Here is a 17,439-nt window from a genome sequence, read left to right on the forward strand (position 1 = left end):
ACATCTGAGGAGAAAAAAAATGCCCTCCAGAGGAATTGCAATCCCCATAAAAAAAGAGAAGTGATAGATGGTCAGTGGGAAGCCACAGCCGCTTTCTGGTGGACATGCTGACCAGGGGCAGGAGTAGAAGCTGGGTGAGGCAGCATGAACAGAACCAGGAGGGTTCTGATGGGTGTGGAGAAGCATCTGGCAGCAATGGCCAATGGCAAAGGGGAAACCAAGAACAGCAGCATCCTGTTTGTTTTTAACTGCATCACAGGACAGATGGTTCGGCAAGGGAGCCACCCATACACCTATCACTACCAAGCAGTGAACAAACTGCTTGACTGAACAAAATGATCTTTACATTGACCATCCAAACCAGGAAACAATGACATTTGCTGGAGGCAGCTGAGGATCACAACGAGTGTTCCCAGATGGAGAGCTGAAGTACTTCACTGGAGCATGAGATTTGAGAGGGAGAGTGGATACAGTTTCCTTTTTGAACATCCCTTCTTCAGTGGACCAGAAATGGGGAAACAATGCATCTGATCAGAAATGCTATACAGATGCAGCCAGTTTCTATCTTTCAGTAAGCCACCTTCTCTGTTCAGTGCCTTCAGCAGTTTCAGAAGTGTAATGTAAGAACCTTGGGAGACAGGAGGAAGAGCCACAGCCTAGACAACAGTCTGATAAGAGACACCTGAGTCCAAAGGAGGGGTGGGGGTGGAAAAAACATTTCAGAAGGGACCCTCCCTAGTTTTCTGATAAGTAAAGGCTGGGGGGAAAAGCTGACACCCCCCATTCTGAAAGATGGATTGTTCTATCCTTTGAACCCTCTGGGCCATGGAAATAAACAGTCCCAACCCCTCTTGTGGTCTACCTCCTCTCCTTCCAACTTGAGCATTGAACTGATGAGAGCACTAATATGGTATGAAAAAGTCATTGCACATCCATGTGTCCTGAAGAAGAATAAATCAAATTGTGGAGTAAACTTTAGGACAGCGGGATCTTTATTTTTTCACAACCATCCTGCTATATTCCAGGAGATGATGGTCATTCTCAAGAAGCAAACAGGTGGGCAGAGACCACTGCTTTGGTTTAAAACATATTAACCTGAGCAAGAAGAAGGGAAGGGAGGGTAGACAGCAGATGCTGGAAGGCCAGAGAGATGGTGAGGGAGAAAACTTGCCAGCTTGCCAGGTGATGGGAACTTGGCACATTCTCAAAGCTACAAAGATGCCTACTGATCCAAAAATTTGCCTATATTGTAGAATAACAATTCCACAGTCACTGAATACAAGAAGCCAACAAGTAAAGAAAAACGTTTAATGTATACAGGCAGATTTACACAATTATACAACTCTAGATAACCACAAGATGGCAGCAAAGAGATGCCAAAAGTCTACTTTTAACTAATCTCTAGAGATCATCCACATTTTTAGACTCCAGATCCGGGAGCTGTGTTGTCAAACCCTTGAACCTTCCTGGACTAGCTGCAACAATTCATGGTTTGGGGAAGGTTTTCTTGCAAAACTCATCCCAGGAAATCCAGATTTCTTTGACAGTCAGCAAATGTCACAATTCATCCTTCCAGTTTCTGCCTGTCTTGTGCCTTGATGTGGAAGAACCAGAAGAGGAGTTGTGCAATTCATCCTTTGCAGTTTTGCTCAGGAGCTTTTAGAAAGTGTTTATTCAACTATCAGCCATACTTCAGAACAGAGATGATGTTGATATCTGCAAGTTGAAATCTGCTTTTCCTCAAAAGTCAGAAGAAGATTTCTGTACAGCATGTGCAAAGAACCAGGAGCTTTAGGGATCAACTGGAATTCCCATGTTCCTTGTTGAAAGGATGAAGGGAATTTACATAATATCCTATCATATACTAAATAGTATAATTTCTCCTCATGCTTCTAGAACCCATATAATATGAATATTGTAATATGAAAACACCATCTTATATGCTGTGCCTCATAAATAGTAAATATTTTAGTTAGTCTTATCTGCTGTGATGGCATGCAGGCAAAGAATATGTGCCCATCATTGTGGTCTATTTGGTCCACAATGAGCTGGAAAAGAATATGTCCAGGAAGACCCTCAACAGGTACAACTTATTTAATCATTTGATAAAGATGCCCCTGATGAATCTATGTTTGATGCAGCTCTACAGGAGAAAGTCCTCCCCCACCTTCCATTCACCATAGTAATGTTGCAGGCAGAAATTCTGTAGGCCAACAAGAACATGCTGCAAGCAGAGCATATGCAGAATATACCCATCAGAAACAGACAATATACACTGATGGCACCCAAAATGAGTATGTTCAAACATAACAAGTGCACCTGAAGGTCACAGCTACTGATCTAATCCAAAAAGCAAAAATTGCTCGATATCAAAGCCTGTAAAGGAAAGACCTTCTTAAGAGATTGGTGGGATGATCAGTGGCAAGCTATGGTTAGGGTTAGCCTGCACTGTAGCTAATAAAACTAGATGTCTTGCACATAAAGATTAGAAAAATGATCCCTTTAGATCAGCTGTGATGACCTTAAATAGCAACCTTATTGCCGGATAGTTCAAACAATTGCTGCTCCCTCAAATGTTACAAGCAATTAGGCAGCCCAGCCGATCAAATAACTTTCATATCAGAGTTTGCAAAACTGGGGCATTGAAATCCCACATATTTAACCAGTCCTGTCTCAAATCCATCTCATATACCTTGGAAATACATCCTTGGTCTTTTCCATGTATTCTTGCTAAGTGATGTGATGGTACAAGATTCACTAAGATAAATGGCACAATGTCTCAAGTAACTAGAGTTAATGCCTTTTATTAATAGTCAGAGGCTGTGTGTACCATAAAAATGCTTAACAAGTATTCAGTTTTCACTTTAGAGAATACTGACATTGATGGAAGTGGCATCACCTGTTCCTTTCTGTCTTTCATTCGTGCAGTTCTTAATACTCACAGCCTCTGATAATTAACTCAATCCAAAATATATGCCTAATATATCCGAATGGGCTTCTTAAACCCAGGATTGATTTCCCACAGTAAAACTATTCCCATTCTTTTATGTCAGTTTTCCATGGCTTCTCTAGCCCCATCATTCTGAGCCAGTATTCCCTGTGGTTGGGATGATAGGAGTTATAGTCTAATAATATAATAATAATATAATAAATGTGGTTTTTTTAATAAATTTTAACTATGCATTTATTTATTGTTTTAATCTGTTGTAAGCCGCCCAGAGTCCCTCATTGGGGGGAGATGGGCGGGGATAATAAATAAATAAATAAGTAAATACCTACTCTAGAATAGGGCTATCAGATCTGGGCTCCAAACATTTGGGTGATGACAGCAAAGAATTAAGAGGGTTTTTTGTATTTCTTTACTGCCATCTAGTGCTGATCCAATTTTTTGCAACCCAGATCTGGCAGCCCTAATTTGGAAGGCTTTGGGGAAAGCTGTTAAACTAAAACATGCTTTACCTATTGAATGATGGCTGTTAAAGACACAGGAGATCTGCCGAGAAGAATGTGGAATCCTATGCATATTTTCCTGGGAGAAAGCCCAGCTGAACTCTGAAAAGAAGCAGAATGCATTGGGTGGGGGGAATCAGTTAATATATGTTACTGTCCTTGGTGACTTATTTCCTAAAATGAGTAAAATAGGAAAATACTTGGCTATTTCCAGGTTGAATGCAGCATCATTTCTATCAGTAGCATTTTGTATCTGGAAAGAAGTTGTTTCTGCCTGATTATGTCAAGCATGGGAGCACAACATGAAACCCTCCAGATGTTGCTGAGAGATGTAGCAATGTCCTTCACCTGTAAAAGCTTCTCTTAAGGGAAAACCAAAATGGTGGTTGGAGGCCACTGATACCACTTGTGGTGCTGCTGTAGGTTAAACAAAAAATACTTTAGATGCAAGCAGGAGCTGTCAATAATGGTGTTTATGCTACTACCATCATAAAATAACAACAAAAAGGTTTTAGAAAGCAAAACTAAAAATGATTGGGCAAAAGGGAACTCAGGCGGGCATCACTAATAGATCCCTCAAGGTACAAGCCCCAGTGTTGACCATAGAGGAGACAGTCCTCCAAGCTAAAACTCTCCTTTCTATTCTCAGTCAGTGCCCTAAGATTTGAAGAACGTGTTTTATTTCAATCCCTAGGGCAGTGTTGTCTAAACTTGGCCACTTTAAGATGAGTGGACTTCAACTCCCAGAATTCCCCAGCCAGCATTCGGGCAGCATTCCCCATCCCAGAATTCTGGGAGTTGAAGTCCACTCATCTTTAAGTGGCCAAGTTTGGACAACACTGCCCTAGGGGAAACACTGACAGGAACTTTGCAAGCATGGATATTATATGTCCGTTCATTGATTGCTTTCTGTTGATTATCCTACTGCTGTGATTATTATACTCCTGCTGACCCCTACTCTGCACTGCTGAAGAGCTGAGTTGCTCCACACATTTCTACAAGGTCATGTTTATCACAGGGCTAGAAAGATTGGTACTTACCTATCCCAGGTTTGTGACTGAAAGCCCCTATTCATAAGGGAATCAGTGAATCTTAATTATTTGGGAGGAGTCAGCACACATGGGGATGAAACACTGGGGTTATAAAAGAGGAAGGCAACAGGGGTGGATTCTTGAGGTTTGTTTGGATGCTGTTGTAGGTACAGAGTGAGTGGCTTTTGTAGTTTTGTTACTAATCAAATGGTGGAATTGCGTGCAGGGAAGAAGTTTCAGGTTTGGAGTCTTGCCTTCAATCTGGAATTGCAAAAAAGTGAGTCTGAAGATGGTGTGCTATCGGGAAGGGGATGGCTGTATGGTATAACAGACGCTTGGTGGTGGTGACCTTTTCAAGACGCTTTTCAACCTTTAATAGCTGAGAGAATGACAATAATATAGCCTCAACTTTGGCTTGCATGGTGTTGGAGAAATAACCTGCCAAATATTGCCTTTTGCTAAATTGTTTGGTTCTTCAGCACTTGGAGAATGGATAAACATTGCAGACTTACCGTGACTAAAGAGTGGGTAAAATTTCCTCTTTACAGGTAGAAATGCTACGAATCTGATGGCTACATGAGCAGCCAGAAGCAAGCTAGCAAAATGCTTCCCCATCATAGTAACCTTAGAAAAACTTGGCTTGCTAAAAACACGGCACAGGTTAATCAAAACTGATAGCCCTTCATGGGGAAGAAATGTTTGTTATGGAGATTCTTTGGTTCCTGCACTGATGTACCCCATATAATAATGGATGCTTTCCCTTGAGTAGAGCTGTAGTAATAAGAGAAAAGAGCCTGTGGCTTTAAGTTCTGTGTTCTGATGCTATGAAATTGTCAAATGGCAACAGTGGCTGGAGGGATCAAACCCATGAAGCAGCTGGGATAGACATGACTGTATTATTAGCTGAAGGTTAAAATGCAGCTTGCAGGTAAATTGGTACCAAGATCTCAGCAGCAGAAATAACAAGTTGGGATTCTTCAACCACAGGCTGGGTTAATATATGGTTTGCTCCAGGAAAGACCTATTCAGCTTTTTCTTCATTTAGTGCTTTGTCTGTTACCTTTCAGAGTGAATCCATGGCAAATCAATCAAGGACATCCACTAAGCTCTCCCCCCGCTATTCCGCCCTGACTTTAGAGGACGAGGCACCGGCCCTGCTTTCCCGAGGCCGCTGTCCAGATGTTCGCTCTTCAAAGAGCTCCCAGCTTCACAAACAAGTTTCTGCCTCACCTCTCCACCCCAAGAGGCAAGCACACACAACGCAACTTAACGTGTCCCGATGCCGTCGCTCAGAAACCTTTCCTACACCAGATTCAATCGTGGTGTCTCTGCTACGAGCCCTGGCCCAGGCTGGAATCCCGCTTTCAGAGGCAGAGTTCTTTGAGAGTCTTGTGCAGCAGACCGGTGCTAAACGATCACTCCCTTCCCTTGCACAGCTCCACCGTAGCTTTCTTCCTGCCCTGAGACGACGACATGAATTGGCTCTTTGCCATATCCTTCAGCATCGTGATGCCTTTGTCTTCCTTCATGAGGCTACCACTGGTGATGGGCGGGCAGCCCTTGGCCTCTCCCTTCTGCCTCTTGATAGACTTGGGCAGTCTCCACTGCTTCTTGGGGTTGAGATCCTGGAACAGTTGAGCCATCCACTAGTGGCCCGTGCCGTTGCCCGAATGCTGAGTGAAGGACATGTTTTGTTCCACCGGGTACTGGCTGTGGTCACTTTGGGAAGTGTGCCTATGATCCAGGCCTTTGCTGCAAATGGGATTTTGGGTGCAGTGTTACCAGCTGCCCTCCATGTTCCCTGCTTGTTCCATCAGCTGGAGTTGGTGATGGAGCTTTGGCAAGATAAATTAGAAAGGCTAGTTTCACTGCAGCTCCTTCTGGAAGAGACACTTGGACAGCGTCCAACCCTCCGTCATCGTTATGAACTATTCCTGAAAGAGCATGAGTTGGAGCTGTCTGTCCCTGTGTCCAGTATGTGGGCTGGCCCAGAGGTTTGGCTGGAGAAAGTCATAGGCATTGCAGAACATCTGTCTGTTCTGAGGGAATTTGTAGTGGCTGATGAAGTAGAGGGACCCCTCATGGCAAAATTGCAGAGTGTCCTGGTGGAGGACAATAAGGAACTTATGGCAGAAGCCACTTTTGTAGCTGAACATGCCCTAGGTCTGTTGAACATGGCACAGTTTCTCCACCAGACAGGTGAGCCACTGGCCCACCGAATCTATGGAGAACTGGATTCCTTGCGGGTTTCTTTTTCCTACCACTTAGATGCAAGACTGGGTCCCAAGACAGAACAGCAGCTGGCTCTGTGCCCACCTCAGCTTGCAGAACAGTTTCGTGGAATCTTAGCTCAGAGCCTGAGTCGCCTGGAGCGCTTGTTTGACTCTCACCCTGCTATGCCCACCTTGAAAGCAGTGCGGGCGCTTGATCCCAAGCAACTGGGGGCTGTAGGGTGGAGCCAGGTAGACCATGAGCAGGGGATTCCCGGCCTATCAGAGGTGCCAGAAATGGAATGGTTTCGGTATCAACATTTGGCTGAAGCAGCTCCTGCTGATGTCTCCCTGCCTCAGTGGTGGGAGGCACAAGCAGAGCAGCTTCCTGTGCTGAGCCCCCTGGCCCGGCGATCCCTCTGGCTGCCTGTTTGTGCTCCCAAGTCTCCCTTCCTCCCAGGAGGCTTCCTCAACCTAACAGTGCCTGAGGACGGCTTTACAGAGGAGAGCGCACGTCTCTTATGCATGCTCAGGTATAACCGCAAGCTCCTTTAATTGACTCCTTCTATGTAATCTATCCAAGACTGGACAAGGTTCACTTGGAATGGTCCAAAACCTCTAGGGTTTTCTTCAGGTCTACCGCTAGAATTTCAGAAATTTTCTTGATCACTAGATGGAAAGTCATAAACTAGCCTGGTGTGAACTAATAAAAATCTCATCTGCATCAAATGTTTCTTGCTCCTTCCCTTTTCTGGTGGTGAAGAATAAATGGGGATCACAATGCAAGTTGGGGGACTGAGTATTGCCACTACGGTGGGAGTCGAAAATGTCTATGCCTGAAAATAATAGGTACCATTCAGTTGGGTTGTCTCTTGGTGATTTTATGGACACCAGCTTGAGCGGTTGCCTTCTACTTCCCTCAACCTTGTCAATCCCTTTTTTTCAGTCCCTCATCTACTTCCATCACATGTCCAAAGGTTCTAGTTAAAACTCAATACAGCTGCCAGCCCTTGCATCTACCCATTCACATGGCAATGCTTTCAGAAGTAGGAGCCCTGGCCTTTCAGCAGTGCTGTAATCTGACTGCTGGCCAATGGATGGAGCTTCTGAGTCACCCTCCAATTCTTTAGCACCTACACCAGATACTCCTTGCTCCAACAGAAAGCAGGGAGAGTTTCCAAAGAAAGCTCCTGAGTTTGAAGAAGGGATGTTCGAAAAGGAAACTGTATGCCTCTGGTAATCTACTTTGTCATGAAAACAAATTCTAGCGTAATATTTGCATCTGAAGGTAGGTCTTGACAGATGCTTCCTCCATTGCTAGTTGAACTGGTGCTGCTTAATGGGTCACAAGCACGGCCGCCTCTGATTTCTGTAAAGAAATGCAGACCTTCCATAGATTCAGACAAGATACAGAAAGCCATTTAAAAGATTTCTAAAGAGCAGCCTGCTGCACTGCATCTGATTAATCTCTCTAATGCCTGATGAACAGAAATTAATCCAGCGTTTCTCAACTTTGGCAACGTGAAGATGTGGAGACTTGAACTCCCAGGATTCCCCAGCCAGCATGATGACTGTCATTCTCCATGTCCCATCAGGCTTTTTCAGAGGCCATACAGGGGAATTGAAAGGAGAAACACTCAAAATCCCTACCTCCAAAAGCCCCTGTATGATTTTAGGTAATTCTTGATGCCCCCAGGTAGCTGGCATTGTTTAACATTTACTGGCTTTTCAGGTGGGGGCATTTTCAAAGGCATTCATTTTGCTCTACCCACTAAAATTGCTCGAATTCCAAAGGCAAAATGGCCCACTGGAGTCTAAAACTCTCGTCCGGGTAATAAATCAAGTCCAATAATGTATTCAGGGACATGAGAGATCAGTACAGTTGCCCAGAAGGGAGCTGACTGCCCCAAAGCCAACTGCAGCTGTATCTATGTAGTGCTCTCTTCCCTATTTCCATATGCATTAATGCACACAGGTGCTTGTTAGGATTCTCACGTATGACTCTCACTTCTGATCCTGCAGCCATAAGGGCCAATACCTGTTGTATCTTACCATGAAACTAGTACATTGTTAATAGTAAGTAAGGGTGCTGGTCTCCAGGGATAGATGTCTTGATTAGCCTTACCACTGGAGCCTTACCACAGCCCTAATCCAGAGGCTGGGGCATCTCCCATCCCCTTCTGCCTCTTCTAGGTTACAGAAGGATAGAATTGCTCTTCAGGTGGGGCTGTCAGAGTGGTTTCTCTCACTTGTGCATCTCCTTGAACTTCTTTCTGGTTAGTGGCACATTTCTGTTTCCACATTTTGTACAACTCTAGGGTTGAAAGGCCATGTATGTCTGCTTTTGGCACCCCTATTTTAAGAAGGGCTCTAAACAGTTTGCTCCATGTTATTTTATTGTTGAATTCTCGCATCTCAACACTTTATCCCTCTTTAGCCACTCAAGTATGAGGTTTGGGAGCATTTTCTCTCTGTACATCTCCTAATTGTCTTATCAGCACTACAGCCTCCCCCATGGTTGTTCCCTGTGCTGAACCCAGTAATGCCAGCAAAGGACCACGCATACAGGAAGGGACCCCTTTCATGAAACGTGCCCTCATCCCAGTGGTGAACTTTGAACGTCAAGTCCTGCAAATCCTTGCTGGTAAATCCCTGCTTGCATAGCCATTCCTCTTAACTGATCTGTTGCTTCTTCAATGGTATGCCATGAAAGCATCTGTTCTTCCCAGTCCATAGCAGCAGGGTATCTGGCTTGTATGGCCAGCACACACCAATCAAAGACCCTGCTGCAGCCATATTAGGAAGCTCAAATATTGATTAATCAAGGTGTCTCTAGATAATGCCCCCAACTTAACTAATTCCTCTCCAGTTAGGTAAAGGCTGCTGGCTCCCTGATCCCACAGTCCTACTAACCACTAGCTTAGCCTTTCTCCTGCCTTCTGCCTGTTAGTCTTGGATATGTCAGCTAGCTCCTGCTGAGTGTAATCTCTGACAGTACATGTTGCCTGAGCAGCCTGTGGGTTGCCAGGTGGCCCCTCAGATTTATTAGTAACCAAAGGTAGTGCCTACTTATCTCCTTCATCCTCTCCTTCTGTCCAGCTGGATTCCTCATCATCAGAATCCCACATATTTCCATCCCAGGTTTCTGGATTCCACTCCCAGGATGAGATAAGAGTTCTAACTTTGTGAGGGTTAGGTATGCACCCTTTCTTTACTTGTTTGCAATGTTTTAATTTTGCAAACCAAACAGCCATGATTGTGGCTCATTTCTCTGCTAAATCGCCCCTCTCTTGGGCACTTCCTGGTGCCTCCCTCAAGAGACCCTGCTGATCTTTATAAGCCATCATGTCATCAGCTTGCTGTTGCACCTTCCTCTGAGTAGCTTCTAATTCTTCCCACACATCATGGAGTGCAGTAAGAAAGATCCATCCCAGTTCCCCCACTGCCTTCTGCCCCCTTTCTCTCCCACCCCAAAGAACTGCATGCATCTTAGCATTGCATTGGGAGTTGAATTTCCAAATTGTGCCAACTCAGTGGGAATTTGGCCAGATGCATCTGTGGTTTGAGTTATGGCAACTTACTCACTTTATATCCTTCATCAGGATGAAGAGCATAGGGGCTTCACCCTTTCTGTTCAGACTACTTCAGGCTGCTTGTGATTTTCATGGCCCTTAAGAAGAACCTTTGATTTTCCATATTTATTTTACTTTTCTTGCCAGGAATTTATTATGAACAAAACAACAATGGCTGATTATTTCATTGGACTCACCTATTCAGAAATCAAAAATAAATGGGTGTGGAGTGATAACAAAGAGCTCAACTTGAACCTGTATGTTTCATTTTTTTTCCACTTTTCTTCTTTAGGGAGGGAGGGATCTATTTTCCCCATATGTGATCATTTCATATGTTCTGTTTCCATTCATAAACTGCAACTTCCTTTTTAAATCTACATGAAAACATTGTCATAAATAGGTACTTATAAATGTATTTTCTCAAAGGTTTATATATTTACTTTTAACCTTTCTTCGATGAAAATAAGGATCATCCCTAGCCCATAGAATATTTACTGGTAGAATCCAAGACTTTCCATGCCTCCAGCAAACTCTAACACATTACTATTTTTAGAAAATCTGCATTTAGTTTGCATGATATCAGTGATAATTTGGAACTATAGTTGTGTACTATAATCCTGAAGTAGCACTGGCCAAGAGTTGTGTACAAAACACGAGTGAAGTACTGCTTCAGCAGTTGTTCACTTTCTGTGGGCCTCTTGTTAAAATATGATACCATATCTATTAAGCTCTATAATTTTTACTATTTTATGTTTTTTAATGAAACGGCCCAATCCATTTATGTTTAAAATTAGCAAATGTAGCCAATTTCCAGCATCAGTTTTAGAACACAGAATATAATTCTGGAACTCTAACACTTCCATTAAGTTGTCGGGGCAGACCATACTAAAATGAATACTGAGTTACAAATGAAGTAGTGTGCGGTGAGGAGGCTCCGATTCAATTCTTCCAGAGCTAAGCAACATCTGTTTGCCCAGAGCCAAATGGTGGGGTGTCTACTTCCTCCTTTGCTTAACTTTTGGGTGCAGAGGGGAACAAATCATTTTCATTATAAAGGGGGCATTATCCTATGGTGAACTTTTGAGGCGACCAAATCCAGTTGCTACTTAATTAACATTACAGGCCCAGAGTGAATTGAGATGTGAAGATTGATCCCTGTTCTTTCAGCGGAGCTCAGCTCTGATAGGAATTTTTCTCCTTTCTATCCTATAATTGCTTGTCAGCTCATCTAACTCCAAATAATTTCTTGCTGTACTTCTGCTGGTAAGAAACCAAGAAGAGCTCAGGAATTCATTCTTTCTTGGCTCTGAGTTAAAGGAGTTCTTAAACTGACTTAGGGTCAAGCTGACATGAGCAAAGAACAGAAGTGGCTTAAAAAGGTATGCTGCAGATATGCCCTTCCATTTAAAGGTAAATTGTTTTGTGGGGGGAAACAGTTACACATTATTTTCTGGAACTGTAATGAGTTTTATGTTTGCCCCAAAATATTTGCAAAATTCTTGCTGGTTTACTATCCACTCTATTTTCTCACCAGTTCTGCTTTGTTGTTGATAATGGCAAGATGAGAATCTGACTGGGCACATTCCTTCTGGCTCTCATCCCACGTTTTCTCCAGAGTAGAAAAGTGGTAGCACTTTCCCTCGTACAGAGTCCATCTTACGGGACAGCCTATGGAAAACAGGGAAACAGGCTCAGTGCAGACAAAGGAGGAGAATTCCCACTTTCCCTGGTGCTGTTCACATTGCAAACTCACTGGTTTTTCCTGATGAGGTGGTTTTGGGGACTTCGGGGAAGATCTGTGAAACTGAATACAAAGGACTCTTAATATAAGCAGGCATTTTGAAAGCTATTAAGGACATTCACAAAAAATGGTCACTAAATTCAAGTCCACCTCCTCCCTCCCAGCTATACTGCCCTTCTCCTATAGAAAGTGACTCTTTACAGTTGAGAATTTCCTTTCATGATCCATTGAAACTTCCCATGCTAGTTCAAACACTGACAGAAATGTTGTATAACGTGTTCTAACGAAGTATTGGAGTTTGAATATGATCAACAATCTAGCTTTCATGTACAATTTAGTAAAGTCAGGGGAGATTCAATAAACCAATAAATAAATCTCAGTGGCGTACAATCCTGGCTTCTCCTGGATATGGATAATCTGGTCCCAATAATTCATGTTCTGGTATCAACTGTATGTGTGTGGTGGGGTGGTGGGGGGGAAGAGTTTGGGGATGATAAGGTTGTTCTGTATGAAAGGGCACTTATATACCCTTCTCTCTGTTAGATCAGAAACAATTCGCCTTTGGCCTTTAGATCAGTCCCTTCTACCTTTAGTAAGGTGGATAAGTCCCCTGTCCTTGAGGTTAAATAGCTGGGAAAGAGGTTGCTGGAGGCTTTTGTGTTTTTGAATTTCCCTGAATATTAATCCCTGGCTATGGGGAAGCAAAGACAGCAACCTCAGTACACCCAGCTTGTGGGAAGAAATGTTCCCCAAACATTACGTTTGGGCTTGCTCCTACAACCCGAGCTGAGGGGCAGACAAAAAGGTGATTGCAGCAAATACAGCTGAAGGCAGCCACTGCAGGCTCTGCATTTGACTGAGAAACATTCTCTGGGAAGGGATCAGGTCTCCCTGCCACACACAGAGGTACTCAGAAGGAACAACTGTATCCCAAGTGAACACAGGATTTGCACACCCCTCCAACTGCCCGGCCTGTGTGTTGGTCATAATTACTGAAACACTGGGCCTGTTGAAAGCAAGGCGAGGCGGCATGGCAGCAAGGGCCAGGTTGCTCAATGTGGGCCAAAGAGAAGCAACCGCTATGTTCTCTATGAGTTTGCATCCGCAGCCTGAGGAAGTGGGTTTCTTGCTGACGATTAAGGAAGAAATGACAAAGGGGAAGAGCCAGCAGGTTATGGGCCCTCCCCAGCAGACGTAATTCCTTGACCTCAGAACCTGAAGTGAAAGCAGACAATTTTCCCCCCACTGCCCTTTCCCAGTATGTTAAAATCTGTTACACAGAGGGATCACTTCTCTCGTTAATATAAATCCTTATTCCGCACTGCAAACAGCTCTGGCTCATTTATGTATTCTTTCATAAACCTGTGAACAGACCATGTGATAAAATAGATGCACGCATCTGTTACTAAGAAGGGAGAGCTCTCTCAAGCCACCAGGGCTGGTCTAAGACTGTCTGTCTTCCTTCCTTCCTTCCTTCCTTCCTTCCTTCCTTCCTTCCTTCCTTCCTTCCTTCCTTCCTTCCTTCCTTCCTTCCTTCCTTCCCCCAAACCCTAACCCCCATCTTTACCTAAGTGCCTATCATGAAACGATCAAGAATTAATTTTACTGCATTTCATTCAACCTCGATTATTCAGTGTTTTAAAACAGTTGGAGATCTTCCTGTGACCTTAGCGGGATATGCTTCGGGAGTTGCTTATTACCTGCCATCTCATGCAGCTTACTTCAAAAGTATATTGAGGCTTATAGCTTAAAAGGGCCCCTTCCGTATCTACCTAAAACAGATTCTGAAAGAGATGGAGGTTTATCCCTGGGCTGGACTGTGGGGCTGTGGTTCCAGCTGCTTGATTAGGCAGGTCTGCTTTTGTTTTTACTTTTACAAACCCAAGTAAAGCAAGAACAAGAACAACAACGGCAATATACTTTGCGTATGGAACGTAGATCAGTGCTATGTTGGTCAAAAGAGCCGTTATGGTTGGAAAGGAGCAAACCCCAAGAATGGCCTGACGTGCAAAGGAAGCATTATTAAACCATCATTCTCCAAAATCAGAAGACTGTTAGTAAAAAAAAAAAAAAAGTCACGGTGATACCTACAATATAGAAAGAACAGAGAACTGCCAATCAGCTTAATAGTGACAGTTGGCACTAGTAAACCCACGAGTTTCCAGTCCATATTATTCTGTAGTTTAGATGCAAAAGACCAAGAAAGTTCTCTTTTTCCATGCAGACTGAAATCTTCACTGATGTCTCAAGCACGGCTTGAATCTGAAATATAAAGCGAGCTAAATAAGATAAAGTGCAGTATAAGACTTGACACTACAGGCTGAGAGTCAGCATTTTCTATCAGTAAATAGAAATCACGATGTTCACTTAGGCTCGTAACTGATAATGACTGCATGCAGAATATGAATTTTAAGGTTTCAGAACTTTCTTCTCCATTTTTTTTTACTTCAGGTTTTTTTCTTTTTCTGTACAGTTGATGAGCAGAAATTTACAAGTTTTAGGGATCTTCCTCACGACTAGATTCACATGCATTTCTCCAGGTTCTGAGTCAGCAGAAAAGTATACCTGTTTAAACTGTGTTGCCGCAATAGCCCTATTCTGCCTCAGTGGCAAGGTCAGCGGTGGGGAGGGGTAGGTTGGGGTGGGGTGAGTATAGGCAAGTGAAATTTCTTTCACTCCCTTCCCAAATGAGATGCTCCACTGCCTTTTTCTCCCCCTTTGCTCCCTCAGTGTGCTCCTCTTTGTGTTAGATGCGTGTTTGTGTTAGAAGTGGGTGTATTGGGGAAGTGAGTTTCTTGCACCAACCAACTGCCCTTAGACAAGCCCAGTGTGGAGAAAGAGAGGCTTCTTGACCAGCAGCCCCAACTGCAGCTTGTAAAATGAGAGGCACCATCATCCTGACCTCGACGTGTTGCTCTGGAGTCTTTGGGGTTCTCTGAGCTGGTTGTTTTCTTGCAGACCTTTCGTTACCTGACTAGGTAACATCTTCAGTGCAAGAAGGGAGCAGGGTTTGCCCTGCCAGTGTTGGTGGGGGTGTTGTTTTCTCCTTGGTAGTTCCTAGATTAGGCTGTTGTTTACTGCTTGATTGTTGTCTGAGTCAGTAGTTCCTTGACTCTGCACTTGACTCTACAGTTTAACCCTGAGCTACATGTATTCTCTCCTCTTGACATGTTGCTCTACCATGGTGCAGGACATGCTGCCCCTTGGGAGGATCACGGCATCTAGACAATGCCCTTGAAAGCTCATGCGTCAAGCAGTCTCTTCCTGCCACCAGCTCTCTTGCATGCTGAGCCTGGAGGGAGCTGCCCATTCAAGTCAAGGAAGCCCCAATTGCCAGCCATAGGCTTTAGCAGCTATTGGCTCGTCACTGGAAAGCCTTGGGCGTGGCAGCAGGGCAGAGGGCAGAGGATGAGATGTGAAAGGAGGTGTTAAGTGATTCTTTCAGGGAATCTCACAGGTAATCCTGCCTATGGGTCCCCAATCCGAAGGCTGCCCCTTTCATCTCAGAATCCCTCTTTGCTCACCCTTCTCCCCCCACCAGCCATTCTTCCTCCACCCATTGTTTTCTTCTCCAATTATGTGGTTGTGTGTTGAGCAAGTTCCCCTTTTCCCCATCCCTCATGTCTTGCTCAACTGTGGCTGGTTGGTACACGAAACTTGCTTCTTCTCTTCCTCCCACCTTAGCCAGATTTGCTGAACTCTGGAATTGTGGTTTTGAACAAGGATGTACACCTACATCCAACCACAGAGCAAAAGAAGGAGGAACGTTGGGGAGAAAATAACAAAAAGGAAGCAGGAGGAGGGGGCAGACTGAGATGGGGTTTGCTGACGAACAGAAGTTATTGGCAGTGTCTCCTTCTGTCCAAAGACCAAGCTCCCCCCCAAAACAAGCCAAATCAAACCAAAAGCATGCAGATACTCATACACACCTGCAGACTATCATTCTACCAAACCATGAAACACTTGACAAGACAGCCCAGTCAGGCAGATGCTCCTCTAGATGCCTGGTGTCCAGCCTCTCCTGCAGCCCATGCCAAAAAGCCAGGCAATTGAAGGAGAAGGGGCTTGTCCACAACAGCCTCAAATGCCAATGGGATTTGGGCACATCCCAGCCCCTGACCACATCTCAGCACATCATCAAGCAAGCACAGGAGCTCATGCCAATGACCAGTTTTATCAGGAGAAGGAGAGGGGAAACACGGCTTTAAAAATGGAACAGTTCAATAGGAATTTAAGCTGCCTCCACTGTGAGATGGCTTAAATCCCTGTGTCATGAGGACATGTCCTTCAATACCAGTTGGGGGTGGGGGGGGGGCTGAGCCCTTAAGATAAGCTTCTGTAGGAGTCAAGCAAACAGTGTGTAACTAATTGCTCATGTATCTGGTCTAGTGAAATTCACTAGTTACAGCTATTTCCAGCACAAAGTGCCCATATGAGATCTACTTGCCACGTAGCTGTTAAAGGTGAGGAACCAGCCCCAATTAGAAGGGCAGAAAAGAAGAGGAGAAGGTGACAGCTAGCACCACAAACTCAAAGAAATAAGTGTTCAAAACCCTGTACTTGGGTGGGCAAATCCATCCACTTTACTTCCTCTTACATTCAAATACTTTATGTTATGTTCTGGAATTGGTTAACAAAAATGAACCCAGTCAAACCAAACTCTTCCTCGTTCCTCCTCTAAATGGAGGAGTTACATGTCCATATCAAATCAGTTGAACGTGAATCGCAGAGAAATCTCTGGAACCCGAGTCATGGCTAATCTTCATAAACTGATCTGGATACAACCCCCTGGGTTAGAGCAGAAACAAAATAAGCTTACTTGAGTGGAAATGGGATATTGTTTCTGTTTTCTTCCACAGTTGGTCATCGAATTCTCACTGTGCCTAAGAGGGCTTAATTACGCCTTTTCTCTCTTCTTAGTTCTTTCCCCCTTTGCTTCACTTGGACTGTGTTTCACTTCTTCATTTCCTAAAGTAGTAATTTTCTCAGCTAGTTAGATTACGTAGTTGCCTTTCTTAAGATATACATATTGCCCTTTTTCCTTTTATAGGCTGGAATGTCCATGTGTGGGTATGTGTGTGCATATGACAGCACTATTGAGCATATAATTGGAAGAGTGTGCTTTGTTCTCCTCCTCCCATTTTAGCCACCCCTGTGAGGTGGCTAAGGCTCAAAGTAGATAAATGACCCGTGAACTTTGTGGATAAGTGGAGATCTGAACTTGGTCCTGGCCAGCTTTTCTAACCTCCCAGTTTATTTAGCTTCTTTCTAAATGTTAGAAAGAGGTAGCCTATCCCTTTATGATGGGTGGCCGAGAGAGGGATGGATTGCTGTGCCATCCCAAGAAAAGATGCAGCTGTGTTAAAGAGAGGTGCGAGGCTGGTCCTCGTACGTACATTGAATCACCTTGTTGGAATCAAATCTGAACCCTGCAC

General features: G+C 44.1%; 2 protein-coding genes across 6 annotated transcripts; one reads left to right on the forward strand and one right to left on the reverse strand.

Moving 5' to 3' along the window:
• Positions 1-1,313: 1,313 nt before the first annotated feature.
• Positions 1,314-16,950, reverse strand: LOC148214834 (C-type lectin domain family 5 member A-like). Of its 5 annotated transcripts, XR_015797348.1 has the most exons (7): positions 16,824-16,950; positions 14,096-14,266; positions 12,017-12,067; positions 11,795-11,931; positions 3,460-3,552; positions 1,692-1,761; positions 1,314-1,594 (listed from the first exon to the last, which is right to left on the reverse strand). XR_015797348.1 is itself a non-coding variant. In XM_088147452.1 (6 exons), the coding sequence occupies exons 2-5, from the start codon at positions 14,172-14,174 to the stop codon at positions 3,460-3,462; spliced, it is 360 nt and encodes a 119-aa protein (XP_088003578.1). In that variant the 5' UTR covers positions 14,175-14,266; positions 16,824-16,950; the 3' UTR covers positions 1,314-1,761. The 5 variants fall into 5 exon arrangements, 4 of the variants coding, with proteins under 4 accessions (XP_088003578.1, XP_088003577.1, XP_088003576.1 ...); XM_088147452.1 differs by having other exon boundaries at positions 1,314-1,761; XM_088147451.1 differs by having other exon boundaries at positions 1,314-1,819.
• Positions 5,288-8,069, forward strand: LOC112542808 (uncharacterized). Its single transcript, XM_025176516.2, has one exon. It carries the CDS (start codon positions 5,558-5,560, stop codon positions 7,244-7,246), a length of 1,689 nt encoding a protein of 562 aa, XP_025032284.2. The 5' UTR covers positions 5,288-5,557; the 3' UTR covers positions 7,247-8,069.
• Positions 16,951-17,439: the final 489 nt, after the last annotated feature.

Source organism: Python bivittatus, unplaced genomic scaffold, assembly GCF_059951505.1.
Source record: "Python bivittatus isolate LINGU-HERP-01145 unplaced genomic scaffold, Pbiv_v1 ctg000520_np1212, whole genome shotgun sequence".
Taxonomy (NCBI): Eukaryota; Metazoa; Chordata; class Lepidosauria; order Squamata; family Pythonidae; genus Python; species Python bivittatus.